Source organism: Podarcis tiliguerta, assembly GCF_965153285.1.
Source record: "Podarcis tiliguerta genome assembly, chromosome: 9".
NCBI lineage: Eukaryota > Metazoa > Chordata > Lepidosauria > Squamata > Lacertidae > Podarcis > Podarcis tiliguerta.
The window spans coordinates 24,536,443-24,559,585 of NC_139542.1; the positions used below are offsets into that span (position 1 = coordinate 24,536,443).

At 42.7% G+C, this 23,143-nt stretch overlaps 1 protein-coding gene across 1 annotated transcript in view; it reads left to right on the plus strand.

Moving 5' to 3' along the window:
- ENPEP (glutamyl aminopeptidase) overlaps nt 1-23,143 on the plus strand; it is a 60,909-nt gene that overhangs the window by 18,127 nt on the left and 19,639 nt on the right. Inside the window, exons 4-10 of the mRNA XM_083398079.1 lie at nt 4,755-4,875; nt 8,786-8,940; nt 10,065-10,178; nt 10,869-11,003; nt 12,270-12,335; nt 21,345-21,503; nt 21,736-21,821. Coding sequence (XP_083254205.1) covers nt 4,755-4,875; nt 8,786-8,940; nt 10,065-10,178; nt 10,869-11,003; nt 12,270-12,335; nt 21,345-21,503; nt 21,736-21,821 — 836 coding nt within the window. The remainder of the gene's footprint in view (nt 1-4,754; nt 4,876-8,785; nt 8,941-10,064; nt 10,179-10,868; nt 11,004-12,269; nt 12,336-21,344; nt 21,504-21,735; nt 21,822-23,143) is intronic.

Genomic DNA, 23,143 nt, shown 5'->3' on the forward strand with positions numbered 1-23,143 from the left:
GTTTCATTTGACTAGCTTAGCTCTCCTGCCAGGAATATAACTGGCTCCTTCCCAGCTAAGCTTCCCTACCAAGTTACTAAACTTGTATGCCTCCAATTCCTTATCTGAAAATAAGGGCATTTTATTTACTGCATCATTTCACCAATCTGCAATTTCCTCCACATCTCTAGGGACCTGTCCCTGAAGACTTAGTAAATATTTCATAGCTCTCAAACAATGTCATTCTATAACGTTTTTTATGCTGTGTTTTTGTAAAAGATAGCGGAAGTCGAGCTGCCATTCATCCAAGGAAGTGAACATAGTGATCAAATAGCCTTAATTCCCCTCCTCGTGGTGTTTGTGTATTAATTGCTCATTTAAAAATAGAGGCAAAGGGTCACCCAGTCAATAGTGGGGGGGGGGGGCAATTCATAGGATTAATAGCAGCTGTCAGATGCTTCGTTCCTCATGTTTTTAGCATTAGTGTTATCTGGCCCAAACACTCAAACACAGTTTTGGGGAAAAAATGTCTCTGTGAAATTAGAATGTCTTTGGGGCTTTTGGAAAATACAGGCGGAGAAAAACTTTGACGGAAACTTCAGCCAATAATTAGCCTTTTAGCATAATGTTCTAATAGTCGCCTTATAAACTAACACATTTATTATGGCCTAAGCTTTCATGGACTCAAGCCGGCTTCATCGGCGGCACGAAGTGAAATAGTAGTTGGCAGGAATGTAAAATAGAAGAATGCGAGGTAGAAGTTGGATGGCTGTGAGATGCAAAAATTAAAGTCAGTGATAATTAGAGCTTAAGTATGTCAACAGTATGGGATGCGGGTGGCGCTGTGGGTTAAACCACAGAGCCTAGGACTTGCCGATCAGAAGGTTGCCGGTTCGAATCCCCGTGACAGGGTGAGCTCCCGTTGCTCGGTCCCTGCTCCTGCCAACCTAGCAATTCGAAAGCATGTCAAAGTGCAAGTAGATAAATAGGTCCCGCTGGCGGGAAGGTAAACGGCGTTTCCGTGCACTGCTCTGGTTCGCCAGAAGCGGCTTAGTCATGCTGGCCACATGACCCTGAAGCTGTACACCGGCTCCCTCGGCCAGTAAAGCAAGATGAGCGCCACAACCCCAGAGTCGGTCACGACTGGACCTAGTGGTCAGGGGTCCCTTTATCCTTATGTCAACAGCAAAGCCGACCCACCCATGAGACAAGGTGCGGCTACTGCCTTGGGTGGCAGGATCCACAGGGGCATCAGATGTGGCCTCCAGGGAATGCATCACCTGCTGCTGCTGCTGCTGCTGCTGTGCTAGCAGCAATGGCTGCAGCTGCAGTACTTGGAGGCTAGATCTGTCACCTCCTTGGCACCTGGTGTGATTCAGAGCAGACCCCTTTCCCCCCATAATGGTCTTTGATTCCCACATCAACCATTGGGTAAGGCTGATTTTATTTCCCCCGGCTTGTTCACAATGTAGATCTTCACACCCCCTTATTCCCAATGTAGTTTCTCATTCCCCCCTTGTCCTTGATGCAGATCTTCATTCACTCCTTCTTCCCTGGTGGGGTGTGTACAATTTTTGTGGTTTGCCTCAAGTGCTAAAATTTCTTGGGCCAGTGCAGGTTAACATGCACACCTTTAACCTTTTAGCAGGTTAATCGTAATCCAGCTATTTCACATTACATTTTTGCATCAGAGTTCTTTGTTTTCGTTCTGGAACTACCGTATTTTTCCGTGTACAAGTCTAGGTTTTTTCCCCTAATAAATGATGTGAAAAATTAGGGGACGTCTTATACACGGATAGTGCCAAGGCCATTTTCTTAAATCTGAGTCCCCCCAAGTCTTATACATGGGGGCATCTTATAGATGGAAAAATACGGTAAAATTAGTTTACCAATACCAGGATATATCTGCTAACTGTGCCTGTTTCTTGCAAATGGTTCCCTGCACCACTGTGGGTGTTAAGGCAATTATTTATTGCATTTGTATCCCACCTTTTTCTTTACAAGGAGCTCATGGTGGCAGCCCAAGCCGGGGAAAGAGCTGCGCAGGCACAGGCGTGGGCACATTGCGACGCCACTGCACCCACACTTCCCCAGCTCAGGCTGGCAGAGGCCACAGTGGCCCAAGCCCCCCCCCCCCAAACCTCCAAAACCCAGACATTTCCTTTAAAATTTAAAAATCTGCCCAGATGGGCATGTTGACCCCCACAAAAGAGGACATGTCCAGGTTTCCCCGGACATATGGCAACCCTAATACATGGTTCTCCACCTCCTTATTCATGCCCAAGTGGGGGTTTGAACCTTGTTCTCCCAGGTCGTACTCCAACTGCTACACCACACTGGTTTTCAGCAGTTATCACAAATGTGCTACTGCAAAAGGTTAAGCATGTGCCTATGTGTGTGTGTGTGTGTGAGAGAGAGAGAGAGAGAGAGAGAGGTATATATTGTTATATTTACAACAATTAATATAGCAGTGATTATAACCTCCCCATCTGCCTGCTCACCCCTCTGATCTCCCGCTATTTCAAGCCTCATTTTTTAAAAGAACACATTTCTTTCCTATTTCTACATCATGCTTCCTGTAACACTCCCCCTTCCCAATTCTGCTGTTTACCCAGAGCTCAGGCAGAGGGTCAATGACTGGCCATTGTCCGGTCATTACACCCTGATGGCTCTTCTGCCCAGGCAATTTCCTGGTTTAGCTTGAATTTCAAATCTAATGTCTGGCACCCATGAATTTAAGGGGATCGTTGCCTCCTACAAACCCATAACACTATATTTAAAAGCACCCTGTTAATGTACAGCAAAATGTATTTGGTTATATATATATTTATTTTACTATCCTGGGACCACAGCACCTTCTTAAACATTGGATTTTGGAAGCTTGAGAATTACTTATGAACATAGCTGATATTTTGGTGAGGGATTTGACGGCAGAAGAGTTTTCACTCTGTCATCTACAGAAGGGGGTTGCCAACTCCCAAGAGACTGCGATCTACTCACAGAGTTAAAAACTGGCAGTGATATACCCCCTTTTGGGGGGTTCAGGTCACAGTCGCTGAGCTTTTTTTAGGGAGGAGGGAAGTCCCATTTTTTGGGGTGCAGGGCAAAAATGTTGAGCTTCTTTTAGGGGAGCCAAAGTTGTTCAGCTTCTTTGGGGGGAGCCACTGACCTACCAGTGATCTACCACGGACGTCCAGTGATCTACCAGTAGATCACGATTTACCTGTTGGACGTGCCTGATCTACAGCAATGAAAAGTCTCTCACCGAGTTTAAAGGGCTTTGGATTCAGAAAGCCACTTAATGCCACCTGGGTGCTGTTCATACTAAATGTACCACAGTGAGAGCGTTGGCTAATGATAGAATCCCCAGAGACACCCATTTGTGAAGGGAAAGTCTCATCCTCAATGGTCCATGCTTCAAAAGGAGCTGAGTACATCTGTGAGCCACAGCAGCAGGAACAAAGGGAATTTAGCATCATGATACAGCCCTCCTAAAATGACCAGTTATGCGTTGCCAAAAGGGAGGATTTGCATCATATATTTGCATAAATTTGTATATGATAATGTATATGTCTAGAAGGAAATTTTAAAAGAAATTACTATAATTTAAATAGAAATACAATACATCTCACCATAGTAGCAATTACTGGGTGACTTAGGAGCTAGCTCAGTCTGCTGACCAGGGATGGGCAACCTCAAGACTCCTGTTGTCTCTTTGTATGGTTCCTTCTATTTAAACCAGACTTTGGACTGGATAATCCTGAAGCAGAGGACAATTTCAGATGCAGGACTGTCCTCTGACAGATGGAGGACTGTCTTCTGTAAAGCAAGGAACATGATCACCCTAAGCCCCCAGTGTGAGATACTTGGAAAGGAAGCCCTGCCCCATGACTAGAGACCAAATTTGCCCTCTTTCCTCCAAAGCTGTTCTCTGTATTGACATTATTACCCTTCCCTTTGTTGGACAGACATGTGACCTGGGCTTACTCTTTGACTCCCCTTTCTCCTTTGTTCCCCATATTCAGTACATGGCCCAACTCACTTTGCTTCTCCACTTAGAACATTGCAAAATATAGTCATGCCTTTCGGTCCCATTGGCTAAAGCTTTGGGGCATGAGAGACTACTGAGAGTTTTCCTCTCTGGTCTTCCATCCTCTCACATTGGTCCCCCTATGTTTATCTACTACTCCACTGCCAAAATCATTCATCTCTTTCATCAGCCTGATCACATGAAATGCGAAAAGTTAACAGGGGCTGGGGAACATCTTATCTGGGATAAATCACCCCTAAGAGGTGTGGGGGTGGGAGTTAAATGTTTAATGGAACAAGTGTAGAACTAGTCAATGAAGCCAAAGTGCTATAGGGTAAAATGTATGAGAAGGTGCTTCTGGCTTTCAGGGCAAGACGAGTTACCGTATTTTTTGCTCTATAAGACTCACTTATTCCCTCCTAAAAAGTAAGGGGAAATGTGTGTGCGTCTTATAGAGTGAGTGCGGGCTGCGCAGCTATCACAGAAGCCAGAACAGCAAGAGGGATTGCTGCTTTCACTGTGTAGCGATCCCTCTTGCTGTTCTGGCTTCTGAGATTCAGAATATTTTTTTTTCTTGTTTTCGTCCTCCAAAAACTAGGTGTGTCTTGTGGTCTGGTGCGTCTTCTAGAGTGAAAAATACGGTAATCCTTTTAGCTCTGTGAATTGATCAAATGTATCCTGGTGCTAAACAATAATTGTGTCCAGCAAGAAACACCTCTGATAATAACTTTCCTTTGTTTTACAGCTCCGTGTTTATGCCCAGCCCCAGCAGTTACACACAGCAGAATATGCAGCAACTATAACTAAAGAGATATTTGATTTCTTTGAAGGATACTTCAACATGAGCTATTCTCTTCCCAAACTCGGTAACAAATTAACATTGATCATTTGCTTTCAGGATTTTGTTGCCAGTCACTGAGTCACCTGAAAATTGACAGGAAATATGATGTTTGAAGTAGTGGTGTTTAGCTGCTGTGCTTGCACCTTAACAGTATATTAGTATGCTTTGACGGGAAGATGAAGCCGCCTTATAAAGGGCATGTACTGTACACACATAAGGCTAAACCATAGTTTAGCACGATGTCAATGACTTTCCACAAACCCAACCAAATTGTCAAGATTGCAGTCGAATATTGCTTTCAAATAGCCTTGGCTTAGTGTTATGTACAAATATGGGGCTACGGTTTATAACAAACCAATGATCAGTTGCTAAACAACACAAATTGACACTGGCAATGTTCTATGTTACAGAGGACAGTCCTCAATTTGAAAAGCCATCCAGTCCAAGTCTAGTTCAAAGATTTAAAAACCATAGGCAGTGAGTGCCAGTGGCTTAAGTTGCCCTACCAACAGCACCCAGGCAGCAGATTGAGTTATGCTGTATTTCTATTAAATTTACTTCTATACATATTAATCAGAATAGGCAAATTTCATGCAAATCTGTACCCTCAGTTGTCCTTTTCCTGTTGATGCATTTCTTCTATTTTGACTATACTTGTGTGTCTCCCCTACATGGAAAGGTTGGTTGGAAGCAGCAGATGTGCCTATTTAGGATGATTTTGGACTGAACAGTGCCATTCCCCACATGAACTTTGAGAAATGTCATACAGACCCCAGAGGCAAAATACAGGCCCACTGTGGCTCTAAACCTTGCAAATAGCCTGCCTAAGAGATCCCTGGATCATGTATTCACTCCTGAGGAGGGACAATGGCTGCTCCACTGAGGGCGTTTTCACTAGACCCGTGCACAGCCCCGCTCAATCCAATTTGGGGCCTGATATGGCATTTTGGAGTGGCCCTGAACCACCCAGATCCAGGTCCCAAAGTGATTTGGGGGTGGGCTCTTTCACAGTGTATAAATAGGGTTAAAACCCCTATTTAAAGATGCTGTCAGGAGAGGACAAGAGACATGTACCGGGTATAGACTGCCTGCATGAATCTCCTCCCCTGCCAATCCTTGCCACCAGGCAGCCCTAGATCATTCCAGGGTAACCCGACTCTACCTAAGGGGATCCAGGGTTGCCTCAGCCCACTCTAGCCAAATCCTGTATTGTCCCAAATGAGCCCAATTCAAGTCGGAATCTGGTGTTTGACCAGAGCTGCTGCATCGCCCCAGTTTTCACACAAGTCTTCAAACCCCCTCTGACCCTCTCTCTCAGTATTCGTGATATTGCACACACATGATTGCAAAACCTATGTTGCCTAGACTGGAGCATACAACAACAACAATAACAACAACAACAACAACAACACAGCCAAAATCACATGTGCATTTTCAATGGATCCTTCTGGAATTTCCCCCTGCTATTTCAGGGGACTATTTCAGGGGACCACTGCTCTAAGGCAGGAGCTCTGGGGTAGAGTGTCTGCTTTGTATGCAAAAGGTCCCAGATTCAGTTCCTAGCATCTCAAATAGGAGTGAGAATGTACCGTCCCTGAAAACCCTGGAGAGCTGTTGCCAGTCAGTGGGCACAGTTACTGGGCTAGATGAATCTGGCTCAATAATGGCTTCTAGCCACAATGGCTGCATTCTGCCTCCATGGTTAGAGGCAGTAATGCTTCTGAATACCAACTGCAGGAAACCACAGAAGGGAAGAGTGCTCTTATGCTTTTGAGGCATCTGGGAGCGCACTGTGAGAACAGGATGCTGGACTAGGTGGGCCTTTGGCCTGATCCATTAGACTCTGCTTATGCTCATGCATCCCATTATAAGGCAACTTACTATGTTCCTGTTCACAAGTAAAGGAGCTGTGATCTATCTGTTAATACTCACCTGAGATACATTTTATTCTGCAGACAGAAGTGGTTGAAGTGTGTGTGTGTTTTTTTTTATTTCTCAATGTATACAATTCCATCTGAACAATGGTGGGTGGTAAACTACTCAGAGGTGAAGTGCGGTTCAGAAAGGTTGAACTGCAATTATAAACATGCTGCCCTTCACAGTCCCAAAATGAAACCCATTTTGACCAAAATTAAACAGAAAGCAGTGGTTTCTGGCTTTTGAACCAGTGGGTCATGCTTTAGCATTGCCCATCTCAGAATCAATTTGAATTCTATGCGAGGCTAAGTAGCGGGGCTGTTCAGCCTCTCAGAGGAACCTAGCGTCCATAATTCTCATTTAAGCTGGTATTGATTGCCAGCCGTGAAGACATGACCCTCCATGTTGTGGGGAGTAGAAGCAGATGTTCTTCATTACATGGGGATTTAGTTTACTTAATTTGCCAATAAATATTTCTTAGTCCCATTTACGAAATCCTTTTACAACCTAATTGCAGGAAGACATTGTAAAGACTAGTTTGGCATTACCAATCAGGCAGCAGAAAGCATCCCCTGTGGCAGGGGAAGAGCCTGCCAAGTGCCCTACTGAGGGATTGGGAAGAGGTCCAAAGGGATGTCTCCAAACTGGGTGAATGGGCATTAAAATGGCAATCGTGGTTCAGTTGCTTTGCAAGGTATGGAGAAAGTGGAGAGAGAGTAGTTTTCCCCTCACTTATAGTACCCCAATCCAAGCTCACCCAATATACCTATGTAAATGGTTGGAGATTCAGGGCAGATGAAAGGAACTACTTCACACAGCACATATTACTACCACAGACTCTAGTAATGGTCACAAACTTGGATGGCTTGAAAGGGTGTTTACAAATTCACAGAGGATAAGACTATCAGTGGCTAATAGTCATGATGGCTGTGTCGTACCTCTGGTATCAGAAACCATATGCCTCTGGAGCCTATTTTCTGTGGAAGACAAGTGGGAGAGAGCTACTGCACACCTGTACTGCTTATGGCCTTCCCAGAGGCATCTGGTTGGCCACTTATGGTACATAATGTTGGACTAGATGGGTCTTTGGTTTCATCCAGCTGGTGTCTTCTTACATTCCTGGTAGCACATGTACCTGGCAGAGCTCCCTTCTCTTCTACATCACCCTTTGTTTGGCTGAGGAAAATAGGTACAGGTCTGAAGAAGGAGTTGGAGGAAGCCAACTGAGATATTTCATCCAGGACTCTGTACTGACCAGGCAAGCTTCGTTTTTGGGTGGCGCCTCAGGAGTACATCTTTCATTGAATATATTTCAGGAGAGATTGGACAGCCATCTGCCAGGGATGCTGCAGTGTGAATCCTGTGTTGATCAAGGTGGTGGTGGACTAAATGTTTTCCAACATCCCTTCCAATTCTTCAGTTCTTTGATTGCAACAATTTGTACACATACTGTACCTAGTCAATAGGTGTCAATGGAGGACATCTAATCTTCTTTCCTTCTTTCCTCCCGATGTTAGTGCCTCCTTACCTCACTGTCTCTTCTTCCTTGGCTCTTCCAATTGGATACATTTCAGTGGGAAGGTGAACATGTAGATGCATACAGCCAGGGGCTGTCCTGCAAATACCATGACTCAAGGTCCACAAACCCAGCTCTTCATGCCCTCACCTATTTGATTTCATAAGCTCTCCAAAATGTTAAGCATAGTTGCACCCATGTTGTCATAAGGGGGAATGTGAAACTGGGAGCAGAAGAACCTGGTTCACCAGCAACAACCTGGCATTTCAGCAGTCCAGACACATGTTGAATGTTCTGCTGAGTCAGACCAAGGGTTCACCATTGCCTATACTGACTTGCAGCATCTCTCAGGGGGTTGAATTCCAGGACCTTATGCATTTCCGAGTTGCAGGGAGCACAAGCAACAAGCTGAAGTATTTCTGTTAGATGTAGCAGTTCTGTGACTTGAATAAGATAAATGAGCTTGAACACTGAGGGTAAACCTCTCTCTTTTTCTATCTAGACAAAATAGCCATACCAGATTTTGGCACTGGGGCCATGGAGAACTGGGGGTTGATCACTTACAGAGAAACTAATCTCCTTTATGATCCAAATGAATCTGCTGCTTCAAACAAGCAAAGAGTAGCTGCTGTGGTTGCCCATGAACTTGTTCACCAGGTACAGCTTGCAAAGCATCTTATCGCAAAGGCATCAAATGATAATATTTTAGTCAAGGAAATAATGGTTCACTTATCCCATCTATTTTATTCTGTCAGATTTTTCTGCTTCCTTTTCAGCTGCAAAATAAGTGGATTCGTTTTAAAGCTTTGAAGTACTGAAACATATTTCAGATAATGGTTTTGTCTCATTTTCATCCTGTATCAACAGCACTTCATTTGCTGGAGATTTACCGTTGGGGGCTACTACAACACAAAGCTGTAGTGAGACCATAGTTTCCCAAACCCATTTTTGCTGCTGCAAATCATGATACTGTAAATTGCAGGAGCAATCTTCTCCCATGGGAAAGTGGAAGAGAAAGGAAACAACACCACAGTGATTTGAGCAATATCTCATGCATCAGTTGAATTAGTTCACCCCAGAGCCAGCCCTACTATTAGGCAGAGTGAAGCTGAGTGCCGCAGGTGGTGTGTGCTGGGGCTGCAGATAGGAAGATGATAGACCGAGCTTTGTGCAGGGATGTTGGGCCAGAATTCAATTTTGATTGCATTTTAATGAGCAACTGCCTAATTCACACTTCTAGAACCAATAAGTGAAGTATCACACAGCTATCCTGTGAAATTCACACTTCTCCAAATTTTGGATACAGTTCTTGAACTAATGTGTACAAAAATGTATTTGGGGGAAGTCTACATACTGTAAAATGCATGGATTGGTGAAAATAACATTTATTTAGTCATTTATTTATTAGTTACTTTTCTCAACCACCCTTCATCCCATAGGACGTCAGGGTCCTAACAAACAAAATATAAACAAAGCAGATAAAATATAAACATAATTAGATTAAAACCCAGTAAAAAGAGCACAACAGAACAGTTCAGCAATTGTCTCAAAAATATCTAATACCCCAATGCCTCCATTAACATATCTGTTTTAAGCTGGCGCCTAAAAGTCATCAGTGAAGTGGACAGCGTATCTCCATTTAAGGAACCCTTTCATCTATTAATTTTGACACAGCAAGATCTGCACGATAGCTGTATTATGTAAATATTTGCTAAGTTACCATAGAGCTATAACCTGTATAAACAATGCTGCTCCCCCCCCCCCCGCGCTTCCCATTGTAGTGGTTTGGGAACATTGTGACCATGGACTGGTGGGAAGACTTGTGGCTGAATGAAGGATTTGCCAGCTTCTTTGAATTTCTGGGGGTCAATGCTACAGAAGGAGATTGGCAAATGGTAAATATTAACTTTCTTACATTACATTATATTACGTGCTTATATTGTGGTGTGGAACAAAGGCATTATTATTACTGATTTGTGTAGATTTTTTTGGACCGATAACATGGGAAAAAATGTTTTATCAAAAACTCAAAAAAAGTCACAGGTATAGTATAGAATAAAGCATGTTGTTTTTTTAAGCCATGGAGTGCTACCGAACCACCCACTATGACCCACCCAAGACCACTATATGTTATTTCTTCCTCACAAAGGGCCACAAACTCTCCCCTAGCCTGCAAACCATCCTCTCTCCAATCTACAGTTTTCCAGCAGAAGGAAAACAACATATCTCTTCCTATCCCTCCCTATTTCCCCCCATTCCAGTCAGAAAAAGCTTCCTTCAGTGCCAGGGAAAAGGAAAGGGAGGGAGGGAGGGAGGGAGGAGAGCTCCCCAGGGGGCTATGGAGGCACCTCCCCTTCCTGTCCTCCTCTTCCCAAGATTATCCATTCAGACTCTGAGCTAGAGTCCTACAAGAGCCACTTTCCAAGTCTTGGCTCAATCTGTGTGCCTCTTTCACCCCTCAAGGTTCAGATTGTCATCGCAATATGATGACAGACCAGTAGAAATATTAAACAGAGAGGCATACTCATTTCTTGTAATCTTATTCAGTGTATTTTGCTCCATTTTTCCTTCATTTTTCTTTACAGATGGACCAAATTTTGATTGAGGATCTGTTCCCTGTTCTGAAGGAGGACTCTTTGATCTCCTCCCATGCTATTGTAGTGAATGTGTCTTCTCCTGATGAAATAACCTCTGTGTTTGATGGCATATCCTACAGCAAAGTAAGGAAGAACTTGTCTTCTCTTTGATACAATATCAAAAAGGCAGACACAAAGTCAATAGTGTTTGAGTTGATATGTGGCTCTTTAGGAGAGGTCAGGAGATGAAGCTTGAAAGAAGTTGGTTTTATAGCATCTTCTGACAATGTGCTTTGGCTTCAATGCAGAAGATACTAGGACAAGTGGAAAAGGTGGCTTCTTTTAATATCCAGATGGTCCAGAGCAGGGAAATTTGGAATTATAGCTGCATTAACAGACCTGGAATTCTACATTGTAGTAGAAAATGTGTACATTCAGGAAAAATATCATACACAAATGTATATGTTAGGAGAAATTTGCACTAATGAATTTGTGTGTGTGTTGATGGTTTTTTTTTAAAAAAAATGCAAACTGATGTGGAAATTTGGAAAACTGAACTTATAACTGAGAGAGAAACTGAGAGTAACTGAAATTGGCAGATCCGTCCATCCCAACATACAGCTCTTTTTCCCAATCAGATTGCCACAAGCAAGGGTGGGGAGAGCAAGCAAATGACCATAAGCCCAAGGGTTATGTAAACTGGGCATTGCTTGAACACAAATGCAGAAGGTCAGCATGCCACGTGAACCTGGGTTATGTTTGCTAGACAATGTCTTCACTTAGGAATCTTTTTTTAAAACAACAACAACAACTTCATGTGCAAACTTAAGTGCATACACTGCTTCCTTGTATACGTAGGTATGTAGTGTTGTATGGGGCTAGAATCTTCTTCAGACTAGAATTTCTGAGAACTTTGGCTTTTGTTAGTATTGTCAGAAGTGGCCAAACATTTTGAAAAGCATCTGCAGGCGGATCTCTTAAATCCACAGAAAACAAACAAAGTCGCAGGCAGAGCTATTTGAGGCAGGAGGGTAGGGCTTCCTTTGCTACCAAGCCATCAGGCGGCATTTAAGGTAAGATGCAGACAAACCACTATGAATTGCTTATGGCTGAAACCAGGTGATTTGTGCGTACTTCTTGTGCTCTGTGGTTGTTGGTTCATTCTGGGTTGTGTTGACTCTCACACAGTAAGGAGGAAGGCTATGGGCTAAGGAGAGCAGCTCATAAATGTAAGGCATTAAAAATATGAATGATATGTTGCTGGGCTGTGCATAAATAAGGGAGTCAACCTTTTATCCATGTATTTTGCTCAGTCAGTCAGACTTTTTCAAGTTTCAAGAACATGGCTTGATTGAAACTGGTATAGTATCAACTGATAATTGCTGATAATCCCAATCTTTGCTTTCTTAGGGAGCATCGATTCTCAGAATGCTCGAAGACTGGATCTCACCAGAAAAATTCCAAGCTGGATGTCAGGTATGATCTACTCAGATTGGCGTAGAACAGGAAAATAGGGAAATGCTTAGTAACTAGTTTCCAATCTTATGCACACTTCCTTGAGAGAATAAGTCCCACTGAAAACAATGGGCCTTACTTCTGAGTAAAGTTGTTTAGGATTGTAGTGTGGATCATTGTAGGGAATTTTGGTCAGAACTTTAGAGAATTATTTCACTTCCCTCTAAAGCCAGATGGCACAATCCATTTTGGTTCACAAAACAGGTCTTGGTCTTCTCCGAGCATCTTCTCTGTGATGACATCTCCAAAGAGCAACAATTTGAGCATATAGACATGTACATAAGACCCTTCCCCACAACTATGTCTGTCTATCAGCTTCTCTATTACTAATATATATAAATCAATATCAATTCATTTCCTTCTGATACACCCTTCCCTCTCAGCCTCCGGGTTCTCACCCAGGGTCCAAACAAATTCTCAGCTCATCCACAAAAGCTTCACAAGGAGAGTTCCCAGAAACAGCAGGCATTACCCTAGTCTCTCACTCTAGACTTGCTTTTTATAGGCAGGCCCAAGGTGGGTGGTACTTCCTCAGGCTGCCCATAGCTGTGTCCCATTCAGCTTTACTCTCCACACCCAATGCCAGGTACAATAGGTTTGCTGAGTTTCCCAGGGGGACCAAAGGTTGGGGAGATGACCTCCCTCCAGTCACAACCCTTTCTTCACCCTCTGTCCCCTCCTCCTTCTCCAGATGTTTTACTGTCCCATGGCAGGGCTTATATGGACAGGCCCATATAACCTTTTTTAAGGTTCTCTCACCCACCTGAAACTTCAAGCCCCACCACCACCTGTGGGGGGTCAGGCAAACCTGGAGACTTAAGGTCAGCCCTGAGGGTCTGGAAACTGCAATGCCCCTTTTGACATGTGACCCTGCAGAGAGTTCAAAGGGTTGTGCAGCCTTTGACTTGAAAAAGGTTAGCCATCCCTTTCCTAGAGGGGTCTCCAGTCATTTCCTAGTCATTATAGGCCATTTGTGTATGCTTCCTTTAACAACAGAGGTGCTTGCTACCAGTGGTATTTTTCTAGAAAAAGAGGAGCCAGAACTCAACATGATTGTCTCCCTTGTTCTCTTGTAAAGGCAATGGCACCCACCTGAGAGGTGCCAGAACTGAGTTATGGCAAGTTCCAGCTGATGAAAAGCCCTGTTTGCTACCTTTGTCAGGACTCTGGTTTGAGTCCCAACTTCCATTTTTTGCCTAAGAAAAATGTGTCCCTTACTGCCTTTAAAAGATACTGTAGGACTGGTGTAGGGAAGCTTTGGGTGTCAGGAGTTGCCAACCAATAGCTCCCATCATCCCTGTCTATTGGCCATGCTTGCTAAGGGTGATGGGAGTTGGAGTTGAGCAAAATCTGGAGGGCCAGATGTTCCCCACATCTGTGGTAGAACCACAAGCACTGACTGCACTAGTGCGTAAATGAAATTGTTTACCATACCATTATATTGGGCCATTGCTCACTGTTACATCACAGATGCATCTAGTGCCCACTGCCAGAACTGAGACCAAAGTGATAAAGGCACCCAAGCCTTTAGGATATTGTATTCTGCCATCACAGTTCTTATGCTAATAGAGAAAGGTCACCGTTGCCATGAATGTAGCCTCCCACCCTTATTTCTGTACCACGGCTGCAATCCATTTGCACTTATAATTCGCAGTCTGCCATAATGTAAGCTTATGCCGTATGTATACGCTGAAAGTACAGAAGTAGTTGAGAGTGAGACAAACAGTGCCATCTACTGTCCCACTACAGCTAAGTCAGGAAGGTACCAGGAAGAAAGGGATGATGTTTTATACACGATGTAACGGTTGTAACCTATCTGTCAAATAGCAATTCTAATGGAGAGAAATGGATGGCTTTTCCAGTCAAAGTCATCCATATTAACTGAGGTGGTAGTAGTGGTAGAGAGATCCAGTGCTGCTGCTGCTGCTATTTCTGCTAAACACACACACACACACACACACACACACACACACACACACACTTTGGAACTCCCTTCCTATTGACAGCAGCAGGCAGGTGCCTTCACTGTTCTCTCTTTGGCACCTACTAAAAATGCTTTTCTTTAGACAAGCCTACCCAGATATGTAGAATACTGATGTGTGTTTTAATATGCTTTTAGTTTATTTCCTATTTCTTTGAAAGTTTTAAATAGTTCTTTTTAACTGCTTGTGCCAATTATTTTATTTTATTTTATTTTGTAAACTTCTTTGAGGGTTTGGGGTTTTTTGGGGGGGAGGGTTGCAATCAAGCAGTGTATAAATTATATGAAATAAATAAATATACCAGAGAGTTTCAGAAGAAGCCTTCTTCAGACAATCACAAAACCAAAATATGAAAGGCAGCGTTTCTCTACCTCTCCCCCGCCACTAATACACCATCACTGTTACTGCCACATCATTCTCAGGAATCTCTAAAAACCTCCTCCCATGCAGTTAACCTTCCGTGGCAGAGAAGCCAACTAACTACATGGGCAGAAGCTTTCATACACATTCCTGGGAGTGATGCAAAAGCAACTGCGGAAGCAATGCCAACCATGCCAACCAGGTGTGCATTTAGGGAGCTTGGGTCCACAAATAGCTATTATCCAAGCATATGAGCTTGTATAGCACACAAGGAGAACACAGGAGTATGAGATAAGCCCTGCTGGATCAGACACATCTAGTCCAGCATTCTGCTCCCACAGTGGCCAAACTCACGGCAACGAGAAGCCCAGAAGTAGGCTAGGTGTTCAATGAGTGGTGACTTACCATGGTGTTCCTGTAACCACCTGGCATATTTGCCAGCTATGTCATCCTACCAAGTGGTAAGAATATGATTATTTTATCATCATCAAGAGCACCTACACTTGATCATTAACCTGAAGAAGCAAAGACATGTCAAGATTTCCTTTGCCTCTTGGCAAATATGATCAGCTATTAAACCATGTGGTTACAAGCACCCTGTGATAATACCAATCTGGGCATGTAACTATAGCCACCAAAAATGTACCATCCAACAAAGTGGTTCCCACACATCCTCCTTATCAATTACCGTATTTTTCGCTCTATTGGACGCACCTTTTCCCCTCCAAAAATTAAGGGGAAATGTGTGTACATCCTATAGAGCGAATGCAGGCTCCATGGCTTCAGCGATAGCAACGCGAAGCCTCCAAAGCACAGTGGGAGTGCTCCCGCTGCGCTCCAGAGGCTTCGCATTGCTTTCACTGAAGCCTGGAGAGCGAGAGGGATCAGAGAGCGAGAGGGGTAGCCACCTGAAGCCTTTGGAGTTCCCGCTGCGCTCCGCAGGCTTCAGGTTCCTTTTGCTGAAGCCGGGAGGGCAAGACTCTCCTGGCTTCAGCAGAGAGAGAGAGTTGTGCAGCGCCCCTTCAGCCAAGCGGGAGGAGAAATGGAAGGGGCTCAGTTTCTCCTGCCGCTTTGCTGAAGGGGCGCTGAGCAGAGAGGGGGAGAAATTTTTTTCTTGTTCTCCCCCTCTAAAACAAGGTGCGTCCTATGGTCCGGTGCGTCCTATAGAGCGAAAAATGCGATATATCACTTTAAACCTGACCTCAGGTATAAGATTTAGAAGAGGAGGGGGGAACCCACCCATCTCAATTAAAAACCAAAGCAGGGGGGAGAGGGGTGATTAAAAAAGACAATTCAGCAGAAACACAGCTGTGTTCCCTGACAATACAATCTAGAGTGAAAAATAAACTTCTCTCCACGCTCCAATCTTGCATGTCTGCAGGATCCATTCTTTGGTCCCTGAAAGCAAGTTTCAACGCTTTCCAAAGGACAGATCTATTTTTTAACCAGCAGTGACATTGGGAGTCAGCATTTTCCAGCCTGACACATTTACTAGGCAGTGCATTAGCACTAAAGAGCTTGGAGAGAGAGAGAGAGAGAGAGAGAGAGCGCTCTGGCTGTGTTCTTTTTTGTTTACTGAGGCCCACATGGTGTACCTGGATTATAAATTCCTGTCTTGGTAAATGGATGAGTGTTATTTTAAGATGTGTTCTCGAATAATGGGAATATGAGCTCAACCAGGGTATAATGAGAACAATCTGCTCTCTTACATAAATAGCTTTTAATTGGGGGGAATAATTAAGGTCAATGAGAATTACATTTGTAACTGTTTAATCAAGGACAGATTTTAAAAATAACCCTCAAAAAAATCTCAGAACCCTTTCATTCATCTTGTACAACTTTTCTGTATAATCATTCTGGTCACATTCTTGGGCGACTAGCATCTTTTTTTTTTAAAAAAAATAATTTTTATTAATTTACAACAAAACATAACAAACAAATAAAATATATTTCACATTTCATATTTCAATCTCTTAGTCCTTAATTTTGACTTCCTTCAGCTTTTCCGCAAATCTTTCGTAGCCATATTTAATTTTCGCATTTCTTTTTTTAACCATTGCCATTAAACCTATTTTTCCTTCACTTTCCTTTAGACAATGTCTCTCAAATATTCACAGTGCTCTTTTAAAACCTTCTAGCGTTATTTGTCCATCACTTAAGCTCTCCAGATATTTAACAAATTTCCCCCAGTTTTCTGTAAACTTTTGGTCTCTTAAGTACCTAATCTTTCCAGTCATCTTATCCAGTTCAGCATAATCTAGCAACTTAGACCTCCATTCTTCGAGTGTCGGCATTTCCTGTTGTTTCCACCTTCGCGCCAGTAGCATTCTTGCTGCTGTCACTGCATATTGAAAAAATTTACTGTCCTTTCTCTTAATTTCTTTTCCCAAAATACCGAGCAGAAAGATCTCTGGTTTCTTTGTAAAAGTATACTTCAAAATCTTCTTCAATTCATTATATATCAGTTCCCAGAATTCTTTCACTCTCTTACACTCCCACCACATATGATAGAAAGAGCCCACATTTTCTTTGCATTTCCAACACTTATTACAAGTCTTATACATTTTTGCCAGTTTTGCAGGTGTAATGTACCACCTGTAGAACATTTTCATCACATTCTCCTTCAATGACATACATGCAGTAAATTTTAAATTCTCTTTCCATAATTTTTCCCACTCTACCAATTTTATATTGTAACCAAAGTCTCTGGCCCAGTGAATCATAACCGACTTTACCTCTTCATCTTTTAAATTCCATTCTAACAGCAAATTATACATTTTTGAAAGAGTTTTAGCCTCCTTATTGACTATTTCAGACTGGAATGTCGAGTCTTTATCTATATAACCCCATTCTCTTACATCTTTCCTAAACATTTCATTCACCTGATAATAGTGCAACCAGTCATAAACATATTTTTTGACTTGTTCATATGGTTTCATTTTCCATTTTCCTCCTTCTTTCATTAGCAATTGGCTGTATGTCGCCCAATCGCCTCTCATATTGGTTTTTTTGACACTCATAACCTCTAATGGTGATAACCAGTGTGGTACTTTAGGTTCTAATAGGTTTTTATACCTATCCCAAACTTCGATTAATGGGCCCCGGAAGATGTGGTCTCCAAAACCTTTATGTACTTTTTTCTTATCCTTCCACAAGTACGCATGCCAACCAAATCTGTTGTCATATCCTTCTAGATCTAATAGTTCCTTATTCTCTAATTTTATCCATTCTTTCAACCAGCAAAGACATGATGCCTCGTAATATAATTTCAGATCCGGCAGGGCAAAGCCTCCTCTTTGTCTTATATCTGTTAGAAGTTTATATTGTATTCTCGGCTTTTTGCCCTGCCATATATATCTTGAGATCATTCTTTGCCATTCTTTAAATAGGCTAATCCCCTTGATTATGGGGATAGTCTGGAACAAAAATAACATTCTTGGCAACACGTTCATTTTAATTATGGAAATTCTTCCCCAAAATGAGAATTTCATTCTTCCCCACACTTCCAGGTCCTTCTTGATTGCATTCCACACTGGTACATAGTTATTTTGAAATAAGTCAATATTTTTCGGAGTTAGCCATATTCCCAGATATTTCACTTTTTTAACCGCCTCTATCTCCAGTTGTTGTTGCATTATTTCGATTCCACTTTGGTCCATATTCTTTACAATCATTTTGGTTTTTTTCTTATTTAATTTGAAACCTGCCACTTCTCCAAACTTGTCCATCTCCTCTAACACTTCCTTAGCCGTAGTTGTTGGCTCTTCTATTGTTACCACCAGGTCATCTGCAAATGCTTTAATTTTATATTCATTTTGCCCAATCGTTACCCCTTTTATATTTTCATTTTGTCTTATCGAGTTCAGAAGAACTTCTAACACCGTTATAAATAGTAATGGCGAAAGTGGGCATCCTTGTCTTGTTCCTTTAGAGATTTTCAATTCTTCTGTAATAACATTATTTATTATAAGTTTAGCTCTTTGTTCTGTATAGATTGCCTTTATTCCATTGAAAAATTCTTCACCTATTTCCATATGTTCCAGGTTTCTCAACATAAAGTCCCAAGCTATATTATCAAATGCTTTCTCTGCATCCACAAATATCATCATGGCTTGTTTATCAATCCTGACAGACAGATATTCCATTAAATTGATTACATTTCTTATATTATCTTTCATCTGTCTGCCTGGAAGGAAACCAGCTTGGTCTTTGTGGATATAGTCTCGTAATATTCTTTTCAGTCTTTTCGCAAGTATCCCTGCAAATATCTTATAGTCTGTATTCAACAATGATATCAGTCTGTAGTTTTTTACTTGGGTTAAGTCTGAGTCCTGTTTTGGTAAAAATGTAATAAATGCCTCTTTCCAAGTTTCTGGGATGTCTCTTTCTTTTAAAATGTTGTTCATAACTTCCCTCAACGGCGTTAGTACAATAGATTTCATTTCTTTATAATATCCTGCGGGGGGCGACTAGCATCTTACACCCGGTGATCTTAGAAGCTCAGCATCCTAAACCTGGATCTTGCACATCAAGGCTGGGGAACCTACAGCTCTCCAGATGTTGGAGGACCACAACTCCCATCAGCACCAGATTTAGGGCGGTGCAGGCAGTTCCTCCTCACAAGGCACTGAGCCAAGGGAGTACAACATATCCTGTACTGCACTTGAGAGCATGCATAAATAGAAAGCGAGACGGAGGAAGGCATGAAAATAAGAGTTATTTAGGGAACGCACAACATTTTGTCCTCATTCAGGGTGCCATATTACCAAAGTCTGTCCCTGATCCTATCACACTTAACCAGGGTCTGTGGCAGCTGAGGTTGAGGGGTGTTGTGGTCCAACATTTAGAGGGCCACAAGTTCTTCAGCTTGGCACACACAATCACTCATTTTATTTGAATGCCACTTTTCCACCAAAGAATAATGCCCAAAGCGACTTACAACAAAGATATGTATTTCAAACATTACACAAGAAAATCCCAATAACATAGCAAAACAATAACACAGCGACATTTTCACAATAACATAGCAAAACAAAAATATTATAACATATCAAAAAACAACAAGCCATATTTCAATACCATAAATAGAACAACATGCAGCATCCAAAAGCAAAAATAACAAGGGAGCTTCACAGTTTCACTTTAGTCCTAGAAACACCCTTTTTGAGATGTTGCTCAGAGTCCATCTCCTGTAGCAGCTGTGTAAGCAGCAGTTTGTTCAATGGAATTTACTTCTGACTGAATATGTTTAGGAAGCATCCATGCAGTTCAATGTTATGTGGGGAAGAACTTGAGGATTCAGGCCAGTGGCCCATCTAGGACAGCATCCTGTTCTCCCCTCAAGTAGAACCTGAGTGCAATAGTCCTCCTGCCATTCCCGGCAGCTGGTACCAAGACACATGCTGCCTCTGACCATGTAGGCAGAGCGTAGGCAAAGGGCCACTGATAGCATTCTCCCCCATGAATTTGTCTTATCCTCTTTTAAAGTCATCCATGTTTTTGGCCACGAACGCCTCCAATGGGAGCAAATGGTTTAACTTTGCGCTCGGTGAAGAAGCACTTTCCTTTGCCTGTCCTGTACCCTCCAACAATCCTCCAGCATCATTGGATGCCCATGACTTCTAACGTTAGGAGAGGAGAGAAAAGCATTCTTTATCCACTTTCTTCATGCCTTGCAGAATTGTATACACTTCTTGCATGTCAAGGATTGGTTCACACTTCTGCTGTGCCTAGAAAGCACGGGTCTGAGCAGTTTTCCCTTTGCCCCTCTCCTTACCAAGGGAAAAACTGCTCTTTAGCAATAGATTGGAACAAATGGCAATCCGGGGAAAACCCAAATTGTCATTTTCTCCAATTGAGCACTAAAGGTAGCAGGGTTTATTGGTCAGTGTTTTGCTTTTGCTTTTATCGTGTATTTTTTGCTTTTATGTTTCATTTTTATATTAAGAGATTAAGAGGCACATCTGTTACGTTATTCAAAGCCACCCTCAGATTTTTGAATCATGCCCGTGAAACAACAGGAAGCCAATGCAGACTGCAAAGTTGCAGTTGCTGATCCACAGAGCCAGGAAGGTGGCAACTGCGTGCTGCAGAACTTCTAACTGTTAGAATTCCTGATCTATGATTGCAGTCATGGGATTTTTGTCTATCACATGACAGTATAGGTTTTGACTCCACAAAGTGGGAAGTGACAGAGACAGGATGTTTGTGTTACTGTGTTCGGTGAGGTGGGACTATTGTGCTTTGTTCTTTTTCTCTTGGCTGTCTGATGCTAGAGAGAGAGGGAGCCATGTTGCAGAGGTCCGCGTGTGTTTATATGTAAATAAAGTAGATTAGCCAAAATGCTGAGTTGCTGGGGTCTGTCACACGCATGATGCGCAAACTCTGCGGATCCCTAAGTGTGCCAGTGTTGGTTGGCATTGGTCGCTGTGATGTTCAGGCTGAAGAAAGCTTATGAAGCTCTCGAACGATCGACCAGGAGGGAGAGAACATACCAGTCGGCCATGTGTCTCTGCCAAAATCCTACTCGAGTGTTGGCTCAACTCCTGACACTAAAATCAGACCATTAAAGCTGTTGAGGTGGGTGTTCATACTAATATTGAGTATCTGTTTCCATTTTCTCCAACAGAAATATTTAAAAGACCATGAATTCAAAAATGCAAAAACAAGTGACTTCTGGAAAGCACTGGCAGAGGTATGTGTATGTATGACTATGAATCAGTACAAATGTTTGCATTATTTTATTAGGGGCAGCCTCCTAGTCCCACTTCCCCAATCTTTCTGCTCGGCTAGGAAATCTAATCTTAAAAACAACTTCTCTCCATACATTTTGAATGCATTGCTTCTGGCTCACACAAACTCCCACTAAGTGCGACAGCATTTCTCAGTAAGAAAATGCCTCGAGGCAGGTGGATAAGAAGAAAGCCATAATGAAAATAAACTGCAAAAGAACTTCAACGTATCGGGCATATCTGTTCAGCATTCTTCATCCATAACCTGCCCTGCTATTTTTAAACAAGGAAGTGGCTCGCCTGGTGGTGCGGAACTGCAGCAATAGGCCTCCTGCAGCAGTATCTCCTAGTGGGAAGGACAAGGAGGTGGCAAGGTCAGAGCTGCACAGACAACCTGCAGGATTGGCTCAGCTGGCGCACCTGCCACCTTGTCCCTCCTAGTAAGTGGCACTGCCCCACTGTCAGGAGGCTTATGCTGCAGCTCCACCCCACTAAGTGAGATTCTCCTGCAAGAGCAACATCAATTACCTTACACCTCTTAAATAAGACTGCTGAAGTAAAGAAAGCTTGGGTTAACCAGGAGTGTACTTTTGTGAAAGTACCAGCTCAGTTCTGGTTCTGAGAACAAATTCCAGGGTTCAGAATGTGCTCAGAGGCACCTTGTTCTTTAATTCTGACCATAGGCTTGTTCACACATTACACAAATGGTTTTTTTAAAAGAGTGTACAGCTTTGTGCAGCTCAGCTGTTGTATACACAGATGCACTGACTGTACACTTGTTGGATGTTACTGTGCTCAACTCTTTGTGTACAGAGTTGTAAATTTGTTGAATGGAACATGTGAAGACGCATGTATTTTTTGCTCCTAGTTCTGGCTGGTAGATCTTGAATCTCTAGTGGTTCCAGTGAATTGGTTCTAATGAGCCTGAAGACTGCTCCCCTCTGGCCTATTGCCTTTTATCAGTGCAGTCCTTGCTGTCCTGATTGCAAAATTATGGAGAGGAGAAAAGAGAACATGAATGAATCTAGAAGCACAGATCACTAGGAATGGATGTCTGGTGGCAGTCTTGAGATTCTTTTATTCTTCTATCTTTTGGGGGAGGAATAGAAGCAGTTTGACTAAAAGTGCTAAGCAAGACTCGGCCGAAAGGATACGCTCTTCTTATCAACCCCAGTTGGATTCTCAGATCCTTTGAAACCCATTTTTTCTTTAGGACCATTAATCATGTGTGCATGTGTTTAGAATGAAGCTGTCAGACAGCATCTCAGGCAGATTCCCTGTGGCTTTCGTAGCCACAGTGCATGCAGACAAGTAGCCATGGCACTTTCTCCCATCACTGTGGCACACTTGGGTGGGTGACGTTGTTGCCTACAGAGCCAGAGCTTATATCGGGGGGGGGGGGGGATGAGATTTCTTCCAGGCACCTTGTCTCTGGCAATGTCCAAATCCCTCTCCTTCCTTTCATTATACTAATCATAGCAAACATCTTCATATTGAATTTGCTATACTTCCCCCCACAACTTTCATGGAAGGGAAATATGAAAGATATTGAATGCTGTCACCTAAGGTGGCTTGTGATATCTTGAGCATTCACCTCTGCAGGAACTCCAAAATGTTGCCATCTATGCAAACAGTGTATAATGACTGGCTGGCCTTTCCTTGTTGTTTACAATCAATAAATACTGTTATTTAGACC